The sequence below is a fragment of the Protopterus annectens genome, chromosome 12.part0 (assembly GCF_019279795.1).
Source record: "Protopterus annectens isolate FY-2018-M chromosome 12.part0, PAN1.0, whole genome shotgun sequence".
Taxonomy (NCBI): domain Eukaryota; kingdom Metazoa; phylum Chordata; order Ceratodontiformes; family Protopteridae; genus Protopterus; species Protopterus annectens.
This window is the reverse complement of record NC_056746.1, coordinates 260896039-260914499: the sequence shown is the minus strand read 5'-3', so window position 1 is coordinate 260914499 and position 18461 is coordinate 260896039. Positions and strand designations below refer to the sequence as shown.

General features: G+C 47.1%; 1 protein-coding gene across 1 annotated transcript in view; it reads left to right on the top strand.

Moving 5' to 3' along the window:
- The window catches only part of LOC122816492 (dynein axonemal assembly factor 8-like), a 3534829-nt gene that overhangs the window by 204662 nt on the left and 3311706 nt on the right, over window positions 1-18461 (top strand). Inside the window, exon 2 of the mRNA XM_044089323.1 lies at window positions 464-577. Coding sequence (XP_043945258.1) covers window positions 464-577 — 114 coding nt within the window. The remainder of the gene's footprint in view (window positions 1-463; window positions 578-18461) is intronic.

Here is an 18461-nt window from a genome sequence, read left to right as displayed (position 1 = left end):
ACATTGCTTATTTTTCCTGCATATTTTGCTCAACATGCGACTCATGTAGTCTGTTTATCACTTCCATTTCATGCCATTTTATTTGTCATTTGTTTTCATATCTTGTTAATAGTATAGAAGTCCCCAATATTCTTTAATAATATTGTAGTGCATAATTTCACTTCCCATGCTTTCTTTCTAATTTTATACTATGTTCTACTCATGCCAAAATTGATTTATAATATATATTGCTTAATTTTTCACTTCAGCAGTGCTACAAAATATATACTATGTATTACTTTTGAAATTAATTTTTTGTATTAGAGCTTTTTTCCCCAGGCCTCCGCTGAAAATATGACATTTTTTGGCTCAGTCAGACTTTCCTGGTAAACAGATTTTAAAATAAATAAGTTCAGTCAGTGGGTGGTAACATCTATCGTTCTTAAAATGCTTGTAATCACCTTTCTTTTTTCCTTTTAATTAGTGTGGTGATGAAGATGATGTCTCTATTTTTCAACGGCATCAGGATACTGCTGTGGTCTGTGATGAAGAATCTGAAGCAGACCTGGATATTTCCCTGGAAGATCCTGAATTAGAGGTACACTGCATAGAGAGTCAGTTTTGAGAATTTGTTTTATGCATTTTGTATACTTTATTTTTAATTCTTAAATTATAATTGCTTACTTTGCATTTTCCTAATTTTTTATGCTAGATGTTTATGCCTTCCCATGGGAGAGTACATTATATCTCATTTCAGACTTTTAGACACGCACTTAGGACCGCGGTGGTGGGTCTGTGGTAGCATTGTCGCCTCACAGCAAGACGTTGTCCTGTTCGATTCTCAGCTAGAGTATCTTCTGTGGAGACATGCGTGAATGGGCGTACCTTCGTTGAAGGTTGTGCGTTAGGGCCGGCAACTCAGCTAGTAAAAATCAACTGCCAATCATTAGACCGGAGTTCTGCTGTGGCGACCCCTAACCGGGAAAAGCCGAAAGAGACAACAACTTTAATTCTTACAGGCTATCCTGTTTCACTGCGATACTTAGACTTACTGCTTTGTTCAAATATATATATTTTTTGTTCTTTAACTGCTGTAAAAACTGAAAATTGCTGTAGAGTCTTGTGCTTGTTTTCTCTTCTGATTTATAACATGTGAATGATGCATATTAAATGTCTAAGTAGTTAAAGCATGTAGCTTTGAAAATGTTGCATCCTATTGGTGTGGGGTTTATTCTTTCAACTTCCATAAACTGCAGCATATCAAGCCACTTCACCATCCAATATTTCCGTGTCACTCCAAAAATTAGCTTTCATACATAGTAGGCGTTAACAGATAAAATAAAAGGTCCCCCCCCCCCCCTTCACCTGCTGCCTGTATATATTCCGTGGGCCTCTGTTACAGGAGGTGTAAGGTAAAACAGTGAAAACTCTTGCTTGGCTGGGGTTTTCTTGCAGTATATGGATACACAATACATACATACATACATACACACATGCATACATACATACGTATAGGTTTATAGTCAAAAAGCCAAATAGAGACGATCTGAAGAAGGACAGTTGAAAGATGGATGTTTGATTGTTCTTGTTGCTGAATGCTCCATGTTTGAAAATTCATATCAGCAAATGCTACTGTTCATTCTCTGATATGAACTCAAAGTACTGCACAGAGATCGCGGTATAGTGTGGTTTGGGACATTCATCCCTTTCCTCACTATAGTGCAATCTCGGAGTTGGAATATATAGTTAGCAGGGCGGTGTGGGGTATGCAGGGCGGCTTGCCCCCCTGCAAAAACATGACATCACGTGCTCTGTTCGACAAAAATGTGGAATCTGCTGAATTTGTTATGCAGACTCGACATTGTGTCCTGTCATATAATTTACCTTTCGCTCTTTTCTTCGACGTTGCGTATGGGAATCATTTTTACAGCAATATTTTTATAGTAAATATATATGTACATATGGGTCTACTTTCAATACCCGAATTGCATGGAAGTCTTTCTACATGGCCCACCTCATAAGTAAGGGTATTTCATCCAAGAGCAAGGAGGTCATAACATCCTTGTACTCCACCCTTATCAGACCCATTATAGAGTACAATGCTCCCTTCAGCATGTACCTTAATAAGCACATGCAGTAGTTGAGGAAACCACAGAGGTTCCTGACCCGGAACATCTAGGGTCTCAAATACCTATCCTGTACAGATAGGCTAAAAGCCCTGTCCCCCTACTCAGTCTCGTACAGACTGCTCATAGGTGATTTGTGTCTGGTATACAATGCCATCTCAGACTCTGCCTTAAAGGAGTTGCTGCATATCCATAAGTCAAACTCCACTTGCTCAACCCGCACGCAAGGTCTCAATCTGGTCTGTGACATTAATAGAACTTGTTGGTGGGATAGATGTGTGTCCCAATGACTCCCCCATCTGTGGAAAAGACTTCCTCTCCGTGTCAAGCAGAATACCTCACTAGCGCTCTGTAAGAGGAACCTGGACAACTAGATGGGAAACAGAAAACATACCCCTGAGATTCTACTTGTGTCCCTGCTGGACAGGGAAAACAGGTGCTGACTTTGTGGGAACATGGGTGAAATTCTTGGGTAGGCTTATAAGGGCCACCGGGACAATAGCCTAGTATCATCCTATGAACCTATAAACACACCAAATGGAAATTAAGTATGCCAAAACCTCTTCTGTTAGGAGATGTGCCCCCAACCCCCCCACACTAAAATACTATTCTAAAATCCAAGGTTACAAAAACCCTGGTCATTTGTGCAGAGATAGTAACATAAATGTGTAACTATATTTTGTCCACATATATTTGGAGGAGTGTGGGGGGGAAGCCCTTGTATAAGGATTGCAGGAGCAAAAAATATGATGTTCTGTAGTCCTATCTCGCTTTCATTCTTACATATGGGTTTGGAGCCGATCCTCGGCTCCGATTCAGCTATTACATAGCTCAAAGTCTCTTAGTTGGCTCGTGGCTAGGTAGGTATCCCATAGTGCACTAGTACAATCCCCAGATATTGTTTGCCGCATCTGCGAGTTCAGAAGTGCTTCTTGTTTGGCCGTGGCTAAGTTCAAACTTTTGTCTTTATTATCACTTTACTGATTCTATAGCTAGTTATCTTATTATTACATAGTGTTTAGTTGTGTTAGAAGTGTTTTTGCCTTTAATTAGTTTGTTGAGAACTTGTTGGCCCTTGTTCTCCATTGCTATCCTGTGTGCTAGTTTTATTAACGTTAATATTTCATAGGTCTGCGTTTTGTTAGGGCCTTGTTTACTCGCTTGATTATTTATTTATATATATATATATATATATATATATATATATATATGTGTGTGTGTGTGTATATATATATATATATATATATATATATATATATATATATATATATATATATATATATATATTGTGTGCAGTGTTTTTTGCTAGTCTTGATACAGGTTTTTTTTCCCTGTGGGGACACGTTTATATTAGGGCCTTTATTTTTCTAAATTTAGAAATTTAAAGCTTGCGTGCAGTGTTGTTTGTTTGATACTTTGCCTTCTACTAAGTTTCTGGGTTTTCTACGACTTAGCCTATCCAGCTAGGTCTATTTAAGTTAGAGGACCTAGTCCTCTGCTATTTTTCATATTTTCCACAGGGCTAGGCCCGTTTAAGTTAGAGGACCTAGTCCTCTTTACTCTCCCTTTCTGTATGTGTGTGTGCGCTTGTTAGGGCTAGGCCCATTTGGACCTAGTCCTCGTTCTTGCTGTGTACCTGTGTTTGTTATATAGCTGCTCAATATATCTAAAGAGTATAAAGACCACAAACCTTCAGGTTTTAAAAAATGCGCAAAGTGCTCCCAGAAGATGTCAATTACGGCTGGCCATAGTAATTGTGTATATTGTCTCGGAGCCATTCATTTGCAGGAAACTTGTTTATTCTGCCATTCCTTTAGCTCCAGAGTCCTCCAGGAGAGGAAGAATGTTAATTTTGAAAGGTCTCCTCAAGCCTTCCTTTGAGGAAGACTTAGCGTGTTTTTCTTCTTCGTCTAAGTCACATTCATCCAAAAAAGAGAAGGTCAAGTCAGCCAGGAGGCATTCTCCAGTGCTGACTAGTGTATCAGAACCTCCTCAGAAACAATCTAAACTTGATAAGACTTCTGCCTCCTCGGCTCCACTGTCCTCAGAGCCGATCGAGGTTGTTGATATTGGCACTGCAGTGTTGGTCCCAAGCCTTTCGGAGCAGACTACTGAAATATTGCATCGGAGCCGGCTCAGAGATCCTTTGCCGGTCTCCCTAACCTTAAGATCTCCAATTTTACAGAGATCCAGATAGTCTACCCTGTCAATCCAGATCCTCATAGAGCTTGTCAGAGGAAGGTGTGGAGAGAGTAGTGCTTAGACTCCTGAAGTCATCTGCTGTGCCCAAACTGTTGTTGGCTCCATCCCAGTCAGTTCTGGAGCCACCTGAGTCCATCCTCCCTGTTGTGATTCCTCCTCCGAGCTGAGTCGGGCCTTTGGAGCCAGAGTTTTTGGTGCCACTTGTTGTGGAACCCTCTGTTCCAGCTTCTGTCGTGGCTGTCTTGGAGCAGAGTTCCCCTTCGACACCTTTGGTGCTGTCCGTGGTGTCTAGGAGCCGAAGTTCACCTGTCAGCCGACAGGGACACTTGGACCCGAACCTCTTCGGTTCCGAGTCTCCCTCTAGGTGCGTCGGCTAGGGTGAGCTCAGACCCTACATCCATCTCGGAGCCGGTTGCTCTGGAGCCGTTGACTATCTCTTGTTTCCCCGGAACCGGGGCTGTCTTTGGAGCCAGAGAGATCTGCTTTAGAGATGATGAGGAGTGTGCTGTCTCACTCATCAGCTCCACGCAAGGGTACCAATGCTCTTTCCCCTCAAGCACAGACCTCTGTCTCAGCATCTTCTCTCTCTCTCTCTCTCGACAGCAGAGACCCGCAGCCTAAGGAGCCCCCATTGGGTGGCCCCCAGTCTTCAGAGACCTCCCCACAGTACCCTTCTGAGGAGCCCCGTCGGAAGAGGACATGCAAGAGGAAGCATGTAGACTCTCCGGATGAGTCCATCACTTTAGACACTGACCTCAAGTAGTCATAAGGGTCCCTCAAGTCTTCCTCTGATGATGTCTCCTTTGTAGACATCTTAGATCCTTAAGCAGAGAGGCGGCTGGCCCACTGTCACCCCTTCTGATGAGGAGTCGGTGTACCTGAAGGCTTTCGGGCCTCAACCTTCAGGCTCTTGGGTGTCTCCACCTTTCGATGAGCTCTTAGACGTGGTTAGTCAGAAGGTGTGGGAGACTCCTGATTCCATGGAGCCAGTTCCCAGAAGACCCAATAAATTTCTGTCTGCCCCAGAAGAGAAAGATATTTTGTCCAAGGTTGTGCCAGTAGATGCCATGGTGGTGGCGGAGGCCACTAAGGAGGAGGTAGCAGAGACAACTTAATCTGTCCATTTGCGAAATAAGGAGTCTTGAATGATGGATAGATACGGGAAGCATAATTTTTTTTTCAGTGGCTATTACTCTCAGAGCGCTGAATTATCTCACACATTTTACTAGGCTTCAAAGAGATCTCCTCAAGGAGTTAGGAGATGCTCTTCAAGGTACATCTACTGAAGGAGTCCCTGAGAAAGGTGTCTGCTCAGTTGTCCACCTTAAATTCCAATATGAACTCCTCCATAAGGCTGATCTCCTATGCAGCTGAAGGAGCGAGCAGGGCAGTGGGTTCAGGAGTTTCCCTTAGGAGACGCTCCTGGATGCACGTATGTAATTTTGTGGAGCCTTTCAAGTCTACCTTTACCAGTGCCCCTTTGACTGTTCTTCATTGTTTGGACCTAAGGTAAAAGATTCACCGGGTGCTATCAAGAAGGAAAAACTCTCTTTGCTGTAGGAGTATGGTTTACGTCCCCTCTAGACCATATCCCAAGGGTCAGAGAGGTGGTAAGATGTGGTTCAAGAAGTCCCAGAGATTTTTCCAGGATGCACAGGGTGACTCCTCCTTCAGAGGCAGAGGAGGAGGAGCTAATGGTAGATGTCACCCTAGAGGCAGGGGGGGTCCACAAAACCAGGGAGGCCACAATTCGTTTCGAGGCCATCCCTATCAGCGCTCCTGATGTGGGGCCTGGCTGTGCTTCTCTGGAGCCAGTCGGGGGTCACCTATCTTTGTATCCAGAAGCCTGTCTAAACATCACCCAAGAAAATGGATACAAAGAATAATCACCAGAGGTTACTACATACCCTTTTCTCTTCCACCCCACAATCCCAAGAAGATCCCGGATGTTTCACCCAATCACAGGGATCAGGCAACTGTAGAAGTGCAAAAGTTGCTTGCAAAGAGTCATCCAAACCGTCCCCGCAGACCAGATAGGATTCGGAATTTACTCCAGATTCTTTTTAGTGCCAAAATGTACAGTGGACTGGAGGCCCATATTGGACCTCTGCAAACTAAATGAATCTGTAAAGAAGGCCAAGTTCCGGATGGTGACACTGCAGTCTATAACTCCCTCTGTTAGGGAAAGACAATTGGATGTGCTCCATAGACCTCCAAGATGCATACTACCATATAAAAATGGACAGAGCATCGAGGAGTCGCTAACACTTCCGGCTGGGAGCTAGTCGCTACCAATTTCGTGCTATGCCCTTTGGTCTCACCACAGACCCCAGGGTGTTCACCAAATGTTTGGCAGTAGTGACAGCTCACCTGAGACATCTAGGATTCCAAGTGTTTCTGTACCTGGACAACTGTTTCCTGACTGCCCCCACCAGGCATCTACTCTTACAAACTAGAGATTCCGCCACCCAGCATTGTTCCCAGTTGGGGATTACAATAAATTGGGAAAAGTCTGCCTTATCACACTCTCAATTTGTGACTTTTATAGGTGCAGAAATAGACAAAGTCGCCATGTTATCTCGTCTACCTGCAGAAAGAATTCAAAACCTCAGACAACAAATTCTCAGTTTACTTCCTCTACAGAAAGTCAAGGCAAAGACAGTGCTGAAACTCTTAGGTACCATGGTCTCTACCATAACATTAGTCCCTCTAGCCAGATTACATATGCAAATTCTCCAGTGGCTTCTATCTTCCCAGTGGTCTTTTCAACAACTGCCTCTATCTCACCATGCCATCATAAGAGTCTTGCAAAAAGGAACTTCGTTGGTGGATTCAACCCGACCAGCTGACAACAGGCACGTCATTTCTTCCTCGCCCAACCCATTGCTACTGTGACCATGGATGCATCACAGATGTGGGGGGGCATTATCTAGGCAGGACTGTCCAAGGCTCATGGCAAGATCATGAGGCTCACCTGCATATCAGTGTCCTAGAGAGGAGAGCAGTACTTCTAGCATTGCAAGCACTTCACGACTTTCTTCCTCTAGGGACGATAGCAGTCCAATCAGACACCATGTCAGTGGTATGGTATCTCAACAAGCAAGGAGGAACCAGATCTTACCCCCTTTGCTGAGATGCCCTTCGTGTATGGAAGTGGGCAATTTCTTCTCAACGCTTTCTAGTGGCAACACATATCCCGGGGACAAACACTGTGATAGCCGACAAGCTCAGCAGGGCTAATCTTGATGCCTCACGAGTGGTCTCTGAATCAGGAAATAGCAGAACAAATCTTCCGCAGATGGTGACAGCCTTGCTGTGATCTCTTTGCCAGTCCAATCAACTCCAAATGCAGCAGCTACATCTCCCTTATCCCCCCTTTGGGGAGTCACCAAGAGATGCACTTGTTCACGATTGGCCCCTGGGACTCCTTTATGCTTTCCCTCCCTTTCCTCTCATATCCAAAGTGATTCAGAAAGCAAAGTTATTGGGAAGCAAAATGATTTTCATCGCTCCTTACTGGCCTCATCAGATTTGGTTCCCCTTTCTAGGGCCTCATCTACTAGACGATCCATGGACTCTGGACCCAGTGCCAGACCTCTTGACACACGTCAGGCTCTCTTCACCCCTGCCTCCACACCCTCAGTTTTACAGAGTGGCTGCTCCATTTGCATCCCTATTCAGGCTTCATGATTTTTCCACCTGCTGTGACCCACATCCTTACGTCTTTGCATAAACCTTCCACTAGGAAGTTATACTCTATCAAATGGAGAAGGTTTTCTATCTGGACTAAAGAAAGGAATGCAGATCCTTACACTGCATCCGTCCCTGTGGTTTTAGAATTTTTGTCTGAACTTTTCCATCAGGGATCTGCTGCTGCCACAGTCAGAGTCCATTTGGCAGCGATATCTGATTTTCATTTTTGACAACATGAATCTAACCTGATGTCCCACAGATTGTGTAAAACCTTCCTTAAAGGCGCTACCTTACTGAGACTTCCATTTCAGGAACCAGTATCCCCCTGGGATCTAAACTTTGTTCTTTCCAAACTAACTTCACCTCCCTTTGATCCCGCACAATCGTGCTTATTGAAGTTTCTGTCTTGGAAGACCTTGTTTCTAGTAGCCATCACATCAGCTAGATGAGTATCAGAGTTACAAGCACTGACTATTAAGCCACCGTATTTGATTTTCTACAAAGACAGTTTCCCTTAATACAAATCCTTCCTTTATCCCTAAAGTTTGCTCTCACACTGATTTGAACTAAACCATAGAATTACCTGTGTTTTTCCCTAATCATTCTAACACTGCAGAATAAAAATTCCATCAACTGGATGTTCACAGGCAGTTACGGTTCCACCGTCACAGGACTAAGGAACTCAGAAAGTCAGACCAATTGTTTGTATCCTTTTCTGAATCTAGAATAGGTCTACCAGTCTCTAAAGTGACCCTATCTAATTGGATTTCGAGCTGTATTTCCTTCATTTACTCCTCCAATTGAAAAACTCTGCCGTCCAAGATTAAGGCTCATTCTACACGATCCCAGTCTACATCTGCTGCCTTCCAAGGGGTAGAACCTCCTTTGGTTCCACAGAACTCAGGAGTATTTTCCCGTGAGCCACCCAAGAATAAGGTGATAGGGACCGCTGTCCCATATGTAAGAATGAAGGCGAGTTAGGACTGCAGAACATAAAGATGTTATGTACTCACCATAACGTTCCATATTTGTAGTCCATCTTGCCCTTCATTCTTACGAACCCACCCACCTACCTCCTGGAAGGATCTGGAGACAGGATAGTCTTACCCTGGTAGGGTGGAGAACTTTCATTATTGTTGTTCTTTCTGGATGACCTTAGTTCTGTCTTTCTGTAGTTTAGCACCAAACAAGATCTGGGGATTGTACAAGTGCACTATGGGATACCTACCTAGCCACGAGCCAACTAAGAGACTTTGAGCTTTGTAATAGGCCGTGTCGGAGCCGAGGGTCGGCTCCGAACCCATATGTAAGAATGAAGGGCGAGATGGACTACAAACATGGAACGTTATGGTGAGTACATAACTTCTTTTTTATTTAATTTATTGTGTTAAGTTCATGATTTGTATTTACTTTTATATATACAGTCCTTATTTCAGAACTTTGCATTTCCATCTTTTGAAATTGATTTGTGTAGATTTCAGGATTTTGGTTTCAGTGTTATGATCTTCAGTTGTTTGATTCCTGTGTTATGACAGAGATCCAGGCTTGGTTTTGTCATTTTATAGCATCGATGATGAGCTTCTCATACACCCGCTATCTGTCCACATGTTAGTCAGAAATCTCAGGTTAAAACTAAGCATTTAGCAAAAGAAAAGTCTACTAAAGAAAAGAAACAAAGGGTGTCTTTTCATAAAACTCCTCAAAAATGAAAATTATGAGTACTTACCTTGACACTAGAGCAGTGAGGAGAATTTCATCCACAACAACTTACAGGACTGATGCCACAGGTGTCAGTACCGGTTGCTGAGTGCATCTTTCACATGTTGCTCAACTCCAGCCCTGTTTCTCAATGTGCTGCTTCCTACTGCTTCTCCTAAGTCGTAACATGGAACAAAAACAATCCACAACCAGTGCAGATAGAGGTGTATAACAATACTGATAAGTTTAATATCAATAGTCTCAGCTTTTGCATATTAGTGTCATAGTCAGGGTTGTATAAAGTCCCTACCGGGACTGTAGGTAGACAGTCACCCTTTAGATATCTATCTCCTTCTTTAATTCGATCTGCTGTTTTGGCGCCAAATGCCCCAAGAGCTGAGGTGTCGGAGCTGATAGTGGATCTCACCTTGACCCCGGCACCTACCCCGATTTGCTCAGTTCCAACTATCGTGGAACAGAGCGGCTCTCGGAGCTGAAGCCTCGACGTTTGCTCCAAGGGGTTGACCTGGACTCTGAAGTTTTCAGAGCCTTCGCATCCCCTCGGAATGTCAGCGTTCATCAGCTCAGCTCTGGCTTCCTTCTCAGAGCGGGGGGCTGGGAATGTTTGGGGGTCATCTTTCCCAGCAGTTTTGGCTCGGGGGGGGGGCAATCTTCGGCTTCTCCAGCCCATTCTGCTTTTGAGGTGGTGGAGAGAGTCCTCTCCATGCCCAGGACATCCTTGTCTCTCACCATTTTGGATCCACTTCTCTCCCCTTTCGAGACTGTCTGAGACCTCACCACTAACCCCCTTAGGACAGCCGGCCCAGGAAAGCCTACAAGCACTTCCAGCTTTGAAACCCCAGATCTTTTCTGATGTCTCCCAGGAACACCCCACTGAGGAGATTCCCTGGAAGATGAGGTGTAAGAGGACACCAAAAACTTGTAAATGACACTGCAAACTTTAATAGACCAAGAGAACGAAAAAACACATAATATTCCTGTACATGTAAACAGATAACTTATCTGTTATCCTATGCCAAATAAGTGGGTTGTCTTCCCAAAACCCAACCCCAGAAGAATCGATGTTCTTGGAAGCTTTCAGATCCAGTTCGTGTACATCTTGGGTGCCCCCCCTGCTGATATCCTTGTTGATCTGGTATCAAGCAGGGCTTGGAAGGATCCAGACAGTGTAGAACAGATACCTAAGCGTGTGGACTAAATCCTCACTGCTCTCTCTGACTGACCCCATTGGACCAAGTGAATCCTGGTAATGCCATGGTTGGTGCGGTAGCCACTAAGAAGGAGCTAGCCCAGGAAAGTTCCTTGGTCCACCCCCCCTAATGGGAGTCTTGGCGATGGACAGATTCGGCAAGAGAGTTTACGCCTTGTCTACTTTTACTCTGCGAGTCTTAAACTACCTTTCCCATTTTACCAGGCTGCAGAGGGATTTAATCAAATAACACTCTAGCTTGTTCCTAGAGTCCATGTCTGATGAAGACAGGAAATCCTTCTCTTTCAGATTGGCCATTCTGCAGTCGATATTGAATGAGTCCATGAGGTTGATGTCCCATGCGGCAGAGGGTACCTCTAGGGCCACCAGTTCTGGTATTGCCATTAGACGCCATGCCTGGATGCGGCTGTTTGACTTCATGGCATCCTTCATCGATGCCCCTATTGACGAATCATCTTTGGGCTCACTGTTACAGATGCACTCTCCCATAGTGAGAAACTGTTACACTACTAGACTCCACCCACGTGGTGGTCTGCAAAATCAAGGGTCTTGGGATTCCTTCTCGGTTAGACCCTTTCAGCGCTCCTGAGGGGTTGCCCGACTGTCATTCTCTGGAGGCAGTTGGGGCACTTATCCTTGCACCCAGACGCCTGACTATCCATCATAAATGATCGGTGGGTGCAAAGGATCCAATCCAGAGGATACTTAATTCCCTTTTCAAAATCCCCCAAACCAAAGATGTCTCTCTCGGATGTTCCACCCAATAAGAGAGAGGCAGCGGAGTTGGAAATCTCAAAGCTGCTACAGAAAAGAATCATCCAGAAGATCCTGCAAGATCAGTTTGGATCAGGCATTTACACTAGGTTCTTTTTAGTATCAAAAAAGACAGGGGATCTCAGGCCCATCTTGGATCTGACATCCTAGAACAAGTTGGTAAAAAGTACAAAGTTCAGGATGGTCACGATCTAGCTCATTCTGCTTGTTTTGAAAATGGACAAATGGATGTGCTCAGTGGACCTGAAGGATGTGTACTGCCACGTCAAGATGGGCAGGCGCTCCAGAAGGTACTTATGCTTCAGGCTGAGTCTCAGTCATTATCAGTTCAGAGTGCTTCCCTTTAGTCTTAGTCCCCAGGGTGTTCACCAAATGTATGGTGGTGGTTGCAGCTCATCTCAGACTGCAAGGATTCCATGTTTTTCCATACCTGGATGACTGGCCCCTAACTACTGCTAAGCCAGGGGCCACCTGTTACAGCTAGCCCCCACACTGGCATAACAATCAACTTAGAAAAATCACAGCATCTGAAGTAGTTAACTTCATTTGATCAGCAACCTGTGGGTATCTGATCCGATCTGGGTCTGAGCCGGTAGCTTTCCAAGCTAGAGATCTGAGCTCCAAGCTCCTCCCCTTACCCATAACACCCTGCTACCTCCCTCCAGTCCCCAGATCTCGTTTGCCGCAGCTTCTTGAAGCACGAGAGATGAGCTCCTGGCGGTTTCGTGAGTGATTTATAGGGATTTTTGCTCTAGCTTTTCTTCAGAAATTGGTTTGTGTGTGTGTGTGTGTGTGGGTGTGTGTATATTTACCACCCTTAATATATTTAGTTTAGATTGTTATAGTAGTCTGTTAGTGTAGTCTTTCCCTTACCCTTATTTGTGTGTGTGAAGGTGTGTGCGTGTGTTGTCATGGCCGAAGGCCCTAAGGCCATATTTACTAAATGCTCTGAGTGTGGCCATAAGCTGATGGCCACACTCAGTGCGTTATTTGCCTGGGGGTGGCTCATTTATCACCAGGCTGCCAGATATGCGCTGCCTTTAACCCTCGGGCTTTGAAGGACAGGAGGACAAAGTTAATCCTTGCGGGCCTTTTGCCCGCGGATTCTGCTTCTTCCTCCTCTCCCTCAGTGGCACCAGCGGCTGTTCAGCCATCTGTTCCTACTCCCCTGGCCGGGACTCAAACTCCATCTGTGTCTGGAGTGAGAGGGACTCCAGAAAAAAGGAGAGAAGAGACAAGGAGCATGACAGGGAGAGGCATAGGAGCCACAAGAGGCGGGCCGATTCTGCTCCCTCGGCCCCACCGGCTAAGCAACTCAGTTCTCCCTTGAAGGCCTTCGGGCTTTCCCCCTCTCAGCTCCGTTCTCCACGTTTCTCTCTCGAGCCAGAGGAGGAGACCCGGTCGCCCTTGAGGTCATTGAGGCGGCCTTCCTGGCCAGCCTCGGCGGCTTCTTCTAGATCTACTAGGAGCCTTTCAGATGCGGACATGGACTGGGTGATGTGTCGTTTCCTCCAGGCCCAAATGCAGATGGGAGTGCTCTTGCCCCCCCCCCCTCCGGGGAGGAGCTCGGCTCCTTTCTTTGCCCCCATTGCTGTTTGTCGGGTCCTTTTTTGGATCTGAGCTCTCGGGGCCGTGAGCCGAGCCTCGGATCCGAAGGGGTGAGTGGGTCTTCGGCTCCGATGCGGTCGGAGCACACTTCTCTTTCGGGTCCGATCGCTTCGGCTCCAGTGCTGATCCACATGTCTGATCTGAGGGGGCTGCTCTAGGATCCTAGAGAGAGCGGGTCACCTTCGGCCTTCAACGTTGTGGAAAGGGTCCTTTTGAGGGATTCGAGGCCCCTGGCTCGTGCTACGGATCCACCTGCCATTCCCTCGCAGACGGGCCTGTCTTCCATCATCCGGCCCCAGGGACAGCCTGCGCCTACGTCCCAGATGGTTCCCCTAGAGGAACAAGACCTGGTTGGTGAGCCCTCCTTGGAGAGCCCCCCTGAGGAGCTCCCTCACAAACAAAAGTGTAAAAGGAGGCACTTGGACTCCCCCGAGTCCCTCACGGAAGACACTGACTTCGAGGAAGGGGAAGGTTCCCCCAGGTCACCCCCCGAGGACGTCTCCTTTGGAGACATCATGGAGATGCTGCGAATCAGAGGGGGGTGGTCAGCCCAAAAACCTTCCTCAGATGAGTCTGTGTTTCTGGAGGTGTTTGACGCAGGCCCATCTACCTGTTGGGTGCCCCCTCCGGCCGACCCCCTGGTACTGTAGAGCCGATACCCAGGAGACCAGATAAGATCCTTACTCCCCGACAGACAGAACGGCGTGGAGCAAAGGTTCCCCTGTAAATGCCATGGGTGGCGGCTGCCACCAAGAAGGGACTGGCACAGGATAGTTCCTCGGTACATCCTCCAGACAAGGAGTCTTGGACGATGGACTGCATTGGTAAGTGGATGTTCGCTTCAGGCACCTTCTCCGTAAGGGCGCTGAACTACTTGGCACAGGTGATTCGGCTTCAGCGGGATCTAATCAAAGAGTACGCTGGGTCACCCCCGGAGTCCATGTCGGCCAAGGACAAACGAACCTTCTCAGCACGAATGGCCACTCTAAAGTCAATATCTAACACATCTATGCGGCTTCTCTCCCATGCCACGGAGGGGGCGGCTAGAGCCAGTGGTGCAGGCATCGCCTTAAGGCATCATGCCTGGCTCCGTCTTTGAGATATTGCGGAACTCTTCAAGGCGTCCTTCGCGAACGCTCCCTTTGACGGTTCTACGCTGTTTGGCAAGACCGTCCGCGATGCACTACTCCAGAGCGAGGAAGACGTCTGCCGTCGGAATCCGCTTCTCGGCTCCTCAAAGGTCCTTTTCTAGGAACCAGAGAGGACAAAAGAAGATGTGGATCCGGAAATCTCAACAATCCCGTTTCGCTCCGGACCCTTCATCCTTCAGAGGCAGGGGAGGGCAAGGTGGACGCTGGCCCAGAGGCAGAGGGGGGGCCGAAGAATTTCGGGTCGAGGGAACCCTTTTACAATCGACCCGTGCAGCAACCCTGAGGGGTTGCCCGACTGCTCCTCTCTGGAGGCAGTCGGGGGGCATTTCTCGGAACACCTAGCACATTGGGAGTCCATCAGGACAGATCGCTGGGTGCTCCGAATAATATCCAGAGGTTACTCTATTCCCTTCCTAAATCCTCCCGCTCAGTCGGGGCGCCTCCCCGATGTCCCACCCAATCAGAGGGAGGCGGCAGCTTTAGAGATAAAAGCTGCTAAGAAAAAGAGCCATCCAGCGCGTCCCCTCAGGCCAGTCCGGATTGGGCAATTACTCCAGGTTCTTTTTGGTGCCAAAAAAGATGGGGGACCTAAGACCAGTTCTCGACCTGTCTACACTGAACCTGTCCATTGCCAAAGAGAAATTCCGGATGGTCACCATTCAATCTTTTCTCCCCCTGCTGCAGGAGAACGACTGGATGTGCTCCATAGACATCAAGGGATGCATACTACCATATTCTAATGGACAGGAAATCCAGGAGGTTTCTCCGCTTTCGGTTGGGGGCCAGTCGTCATCAGTTCAGGGTCCTTCCTTTTGGCCTCACCACAGCCCCCAGGGTGTTCACCAAGGTCATGGCAGTTGTAGCGGCCCACCTGAGGCTTCAGGGAATACAGGTCTTCCCTTACCTGGACGACTGGCTCCTCGCCGCTCCCACCAGGCATCTACTATGCTCGGGCAGGGATTATTTCCTGCGTTTGGCCCACCTATTGGGGATCACCATAAATTACAAAAAAATCATCCATTCAGCCTGCTCAGGTCCAGAATAGACACGCTTCAGTCCAAGGCCTTCTTGACATCGGACAGAATCCGCAACCTTAACTCTCCATGTCTTAGCCCTTTTACAGTCTCCGGCCCCACCGGCGGAATTAGTCCTGAGGGCCCTAGGGTCTATGGTGGCGGCCATCAACCTTTCACCCCTAGCCCGCTTGAATACGAGGGTTCTTCAGTGGACCTTGCAGGTCCAGTGGTCCATCCTTCGACATCCATTGTACTCCCCTATTCCCCTCAGCAGGGTTTGCAGGGAATCTTTGCTTTGGTGTTTCCATTCCCGAGAGTTTCGGAAGGGTGGCCTTTTTTCATGCCTCTACCCCAAGCCACGGTGACCAGGGATGCTTCTCGCCTAGGGTGGGGTGGGGGGCATTGCATGGGCAGAACCGTCCACGGCACGTGGACTCCAGCAGAGACCGTTCTGCATATCAATGTTCTGGAGATGAGGGCGGTGCTTCTAGCGTTGCAGGCTCTCCATGCCCTTCTTCCTCTAGGGACTATTGCAATTCAGACGGACAACATGTCAGTGGTCTGTTACATCAACAAACAGGGGGGGGGGACCAGGTCTTACCCTCTTTGCCGAGAGGCCATGAGAGTTTGGGAGTGAGCGATATCCACCAACTGTTTTCTGCTAGCAACGCACATTCCGGGTCGGTCCAACATTTTAGCGGACAAGCTGAGTCGAACTATCCTCTCACCTTACGAGTGGTCTCTGAACCCATTAGTAGCGAAACAGATATTCCTCAAATGGGGTCAACCTTGCTGAGATCTGTTCGCATTGCCTTCGAACGCAAAGTGCAGCGAGTTTTTTGCTCTAATCTCTCCACCGGGGGAGAGCCCCAGAGACGCTCTGGTTCATGCTTGGCCATCCGGTCTTCTTTATGCTTATCCTCCTCTCCCGTTAATGACAAAATTCTTGCAGAAAGCTCGTCGGTTGAGAAGCAGGATTATCCTCATAGCCCCATTCTGGCCTTGTCAAACCTGGCTCCCGTACCTGCAGTCCCATCTCATAGCTCCTCCCTGGATCTTAGATTCCATTCCGGATCTGACTTCTCATCCTTCGGGACTGAAAACCCCGAACCTGGACGACCTCACTTTGTTGATCCAGTTCCGTTAGTGGCTAGAACTCCCGGCATCTCGTCCGCAGTTAAATCCATTCTGGTGGTGGCACATAAGCCTTCTACCAGGAAAGTCTACAACAGTAAATGGAAACGTTTTTCTATTTGGGCCGGACATAGGAATCTGGACCCCTTTACGGCTCCCATTCCAGCAGTTATCCCACGTTTTTCATCAGGGGGCCAGTTCTTCAACTGTGAAGGTTCAAATGGCGGCCATTTCCCACTGCCACATCGGAGACAATCTTGGCCCCTTAGCTTCCTCTAAGATTTGCAAAGCCTTCTTGAAGGGCACTTTTCTTTTAAGACCTCTGGTCAAGAATACGGTTCCTCCTTGGGATCTAATTTTAGTTCTACAGGCTCTTACTGGTCCTCCCTTTGAACCTGCAGGTTTGGTTGACTTAAAGTATTTGTCTTGGAAAACTGCCTTCTTGATTGCTATTACCTCTGCTAGAAGGGTATCAGAACTTCAGGCCCTTTGTTCTAAACCCCCGTATCTTGTCTTCCATAAAGACAGAGTTTCCCTCGGGGCTAATCCCTCCTTTTTACCTAAAGTCGCTTCCGAGGCCAACATCAACCAATCCATTAATCTGCCTGTTTTCTTTCCTAACTACCAGAACAAAGGGGAGTACAGACTCCATTCTTTAGATGTGCATAGACAGTTGCGCTTTTATTTGCACAGAACTGCTGCCTCTCGTAAGTCCAAGCTCTTTGTTTCCTTTGCTAAGCCATCTTTGGGTAAACCAGTAACGAAGGTGACTCTAGCTAAGTGGATATCTCAATGCATTTTGCTCACGTACAAAATTTCTGGTCGACTTGAGCCCGTGGGGGTTCGTGCTCATTCTACCCGTTCTATGGCTACCTCTTCTGCCTTTTGGTCACAGGTACCCTTGGATGATGATTGTTCTGCGGCTACTTGGGCTTCCTCTCATACTTTTATTTCACATTATAAGTTAGATTTGGTATCTAGAGGGAGGGCAGCCTTCGGCTCTGCAGTGCTCCGGAATATCTTTCCTTGAGGACCTCCCAAGTTTTATGGTAGCTGGGGACTCTGTCCCACAGGTTGCTGATCAAATGAAGTTAACTACTTCAAAGAAGTTATGTACTCCCCATAACGTTCCATCTGAGTAGGTAACTTCATTTGTCAGCAAACGACCCCCGTCCCCCTAACCTATAGTTCGTACCTGAATGATTAATTGGTTTCACTCCTGGTAGGTATCAGGTTAGGATATTCAGGTGGTTTGTTTTGGTGCTGTGTGATAATCGGGCAAACTCGAGCTGAGGACTGGAGGGAGGTAGCAGGGTGTTATGGGTAAGGGGAGGAGCTTGGAGCTCGGATCTCTAGCTTGGAAAGCTGCCGGATCGGATCTGATATTCACAGGTTGCTGACAAATGAAGTTACCTACTCAGATGGAACGTTATGGTGAGTACATAACTTCTTTTTCAACCAATTCAGGTCATAGATTTCATAGGGGATCATTTGGGTACATTACTGCAGACAGGATTTCAAACTTAAAACTACATGTCAGACAGATTTTGGCAATCACAGCTCCTCCAGCCAAACTAGTACACAGCCCGTGGGTTCCATGGTGGCTGCCATTACTCTGTTACCAACAGCACGCCTGCACATGAGAATTCTACAGTGGACCTTAGCAGTCCAGTGGTCACTTCATCTACACCTCCGCTATCCAGTTAAACTATCTTAAGTGTACAAGGATTCTCTCCTCTGGTGGCTTCACTCCCAGGAGGTTATTCAAGGATGCCCCTTTGATCTTCTTCCCCCAAAAGCCACATTGACCATGGACGTCTTCCAGTTAGGGTGGGGGCATTTCCTGGGT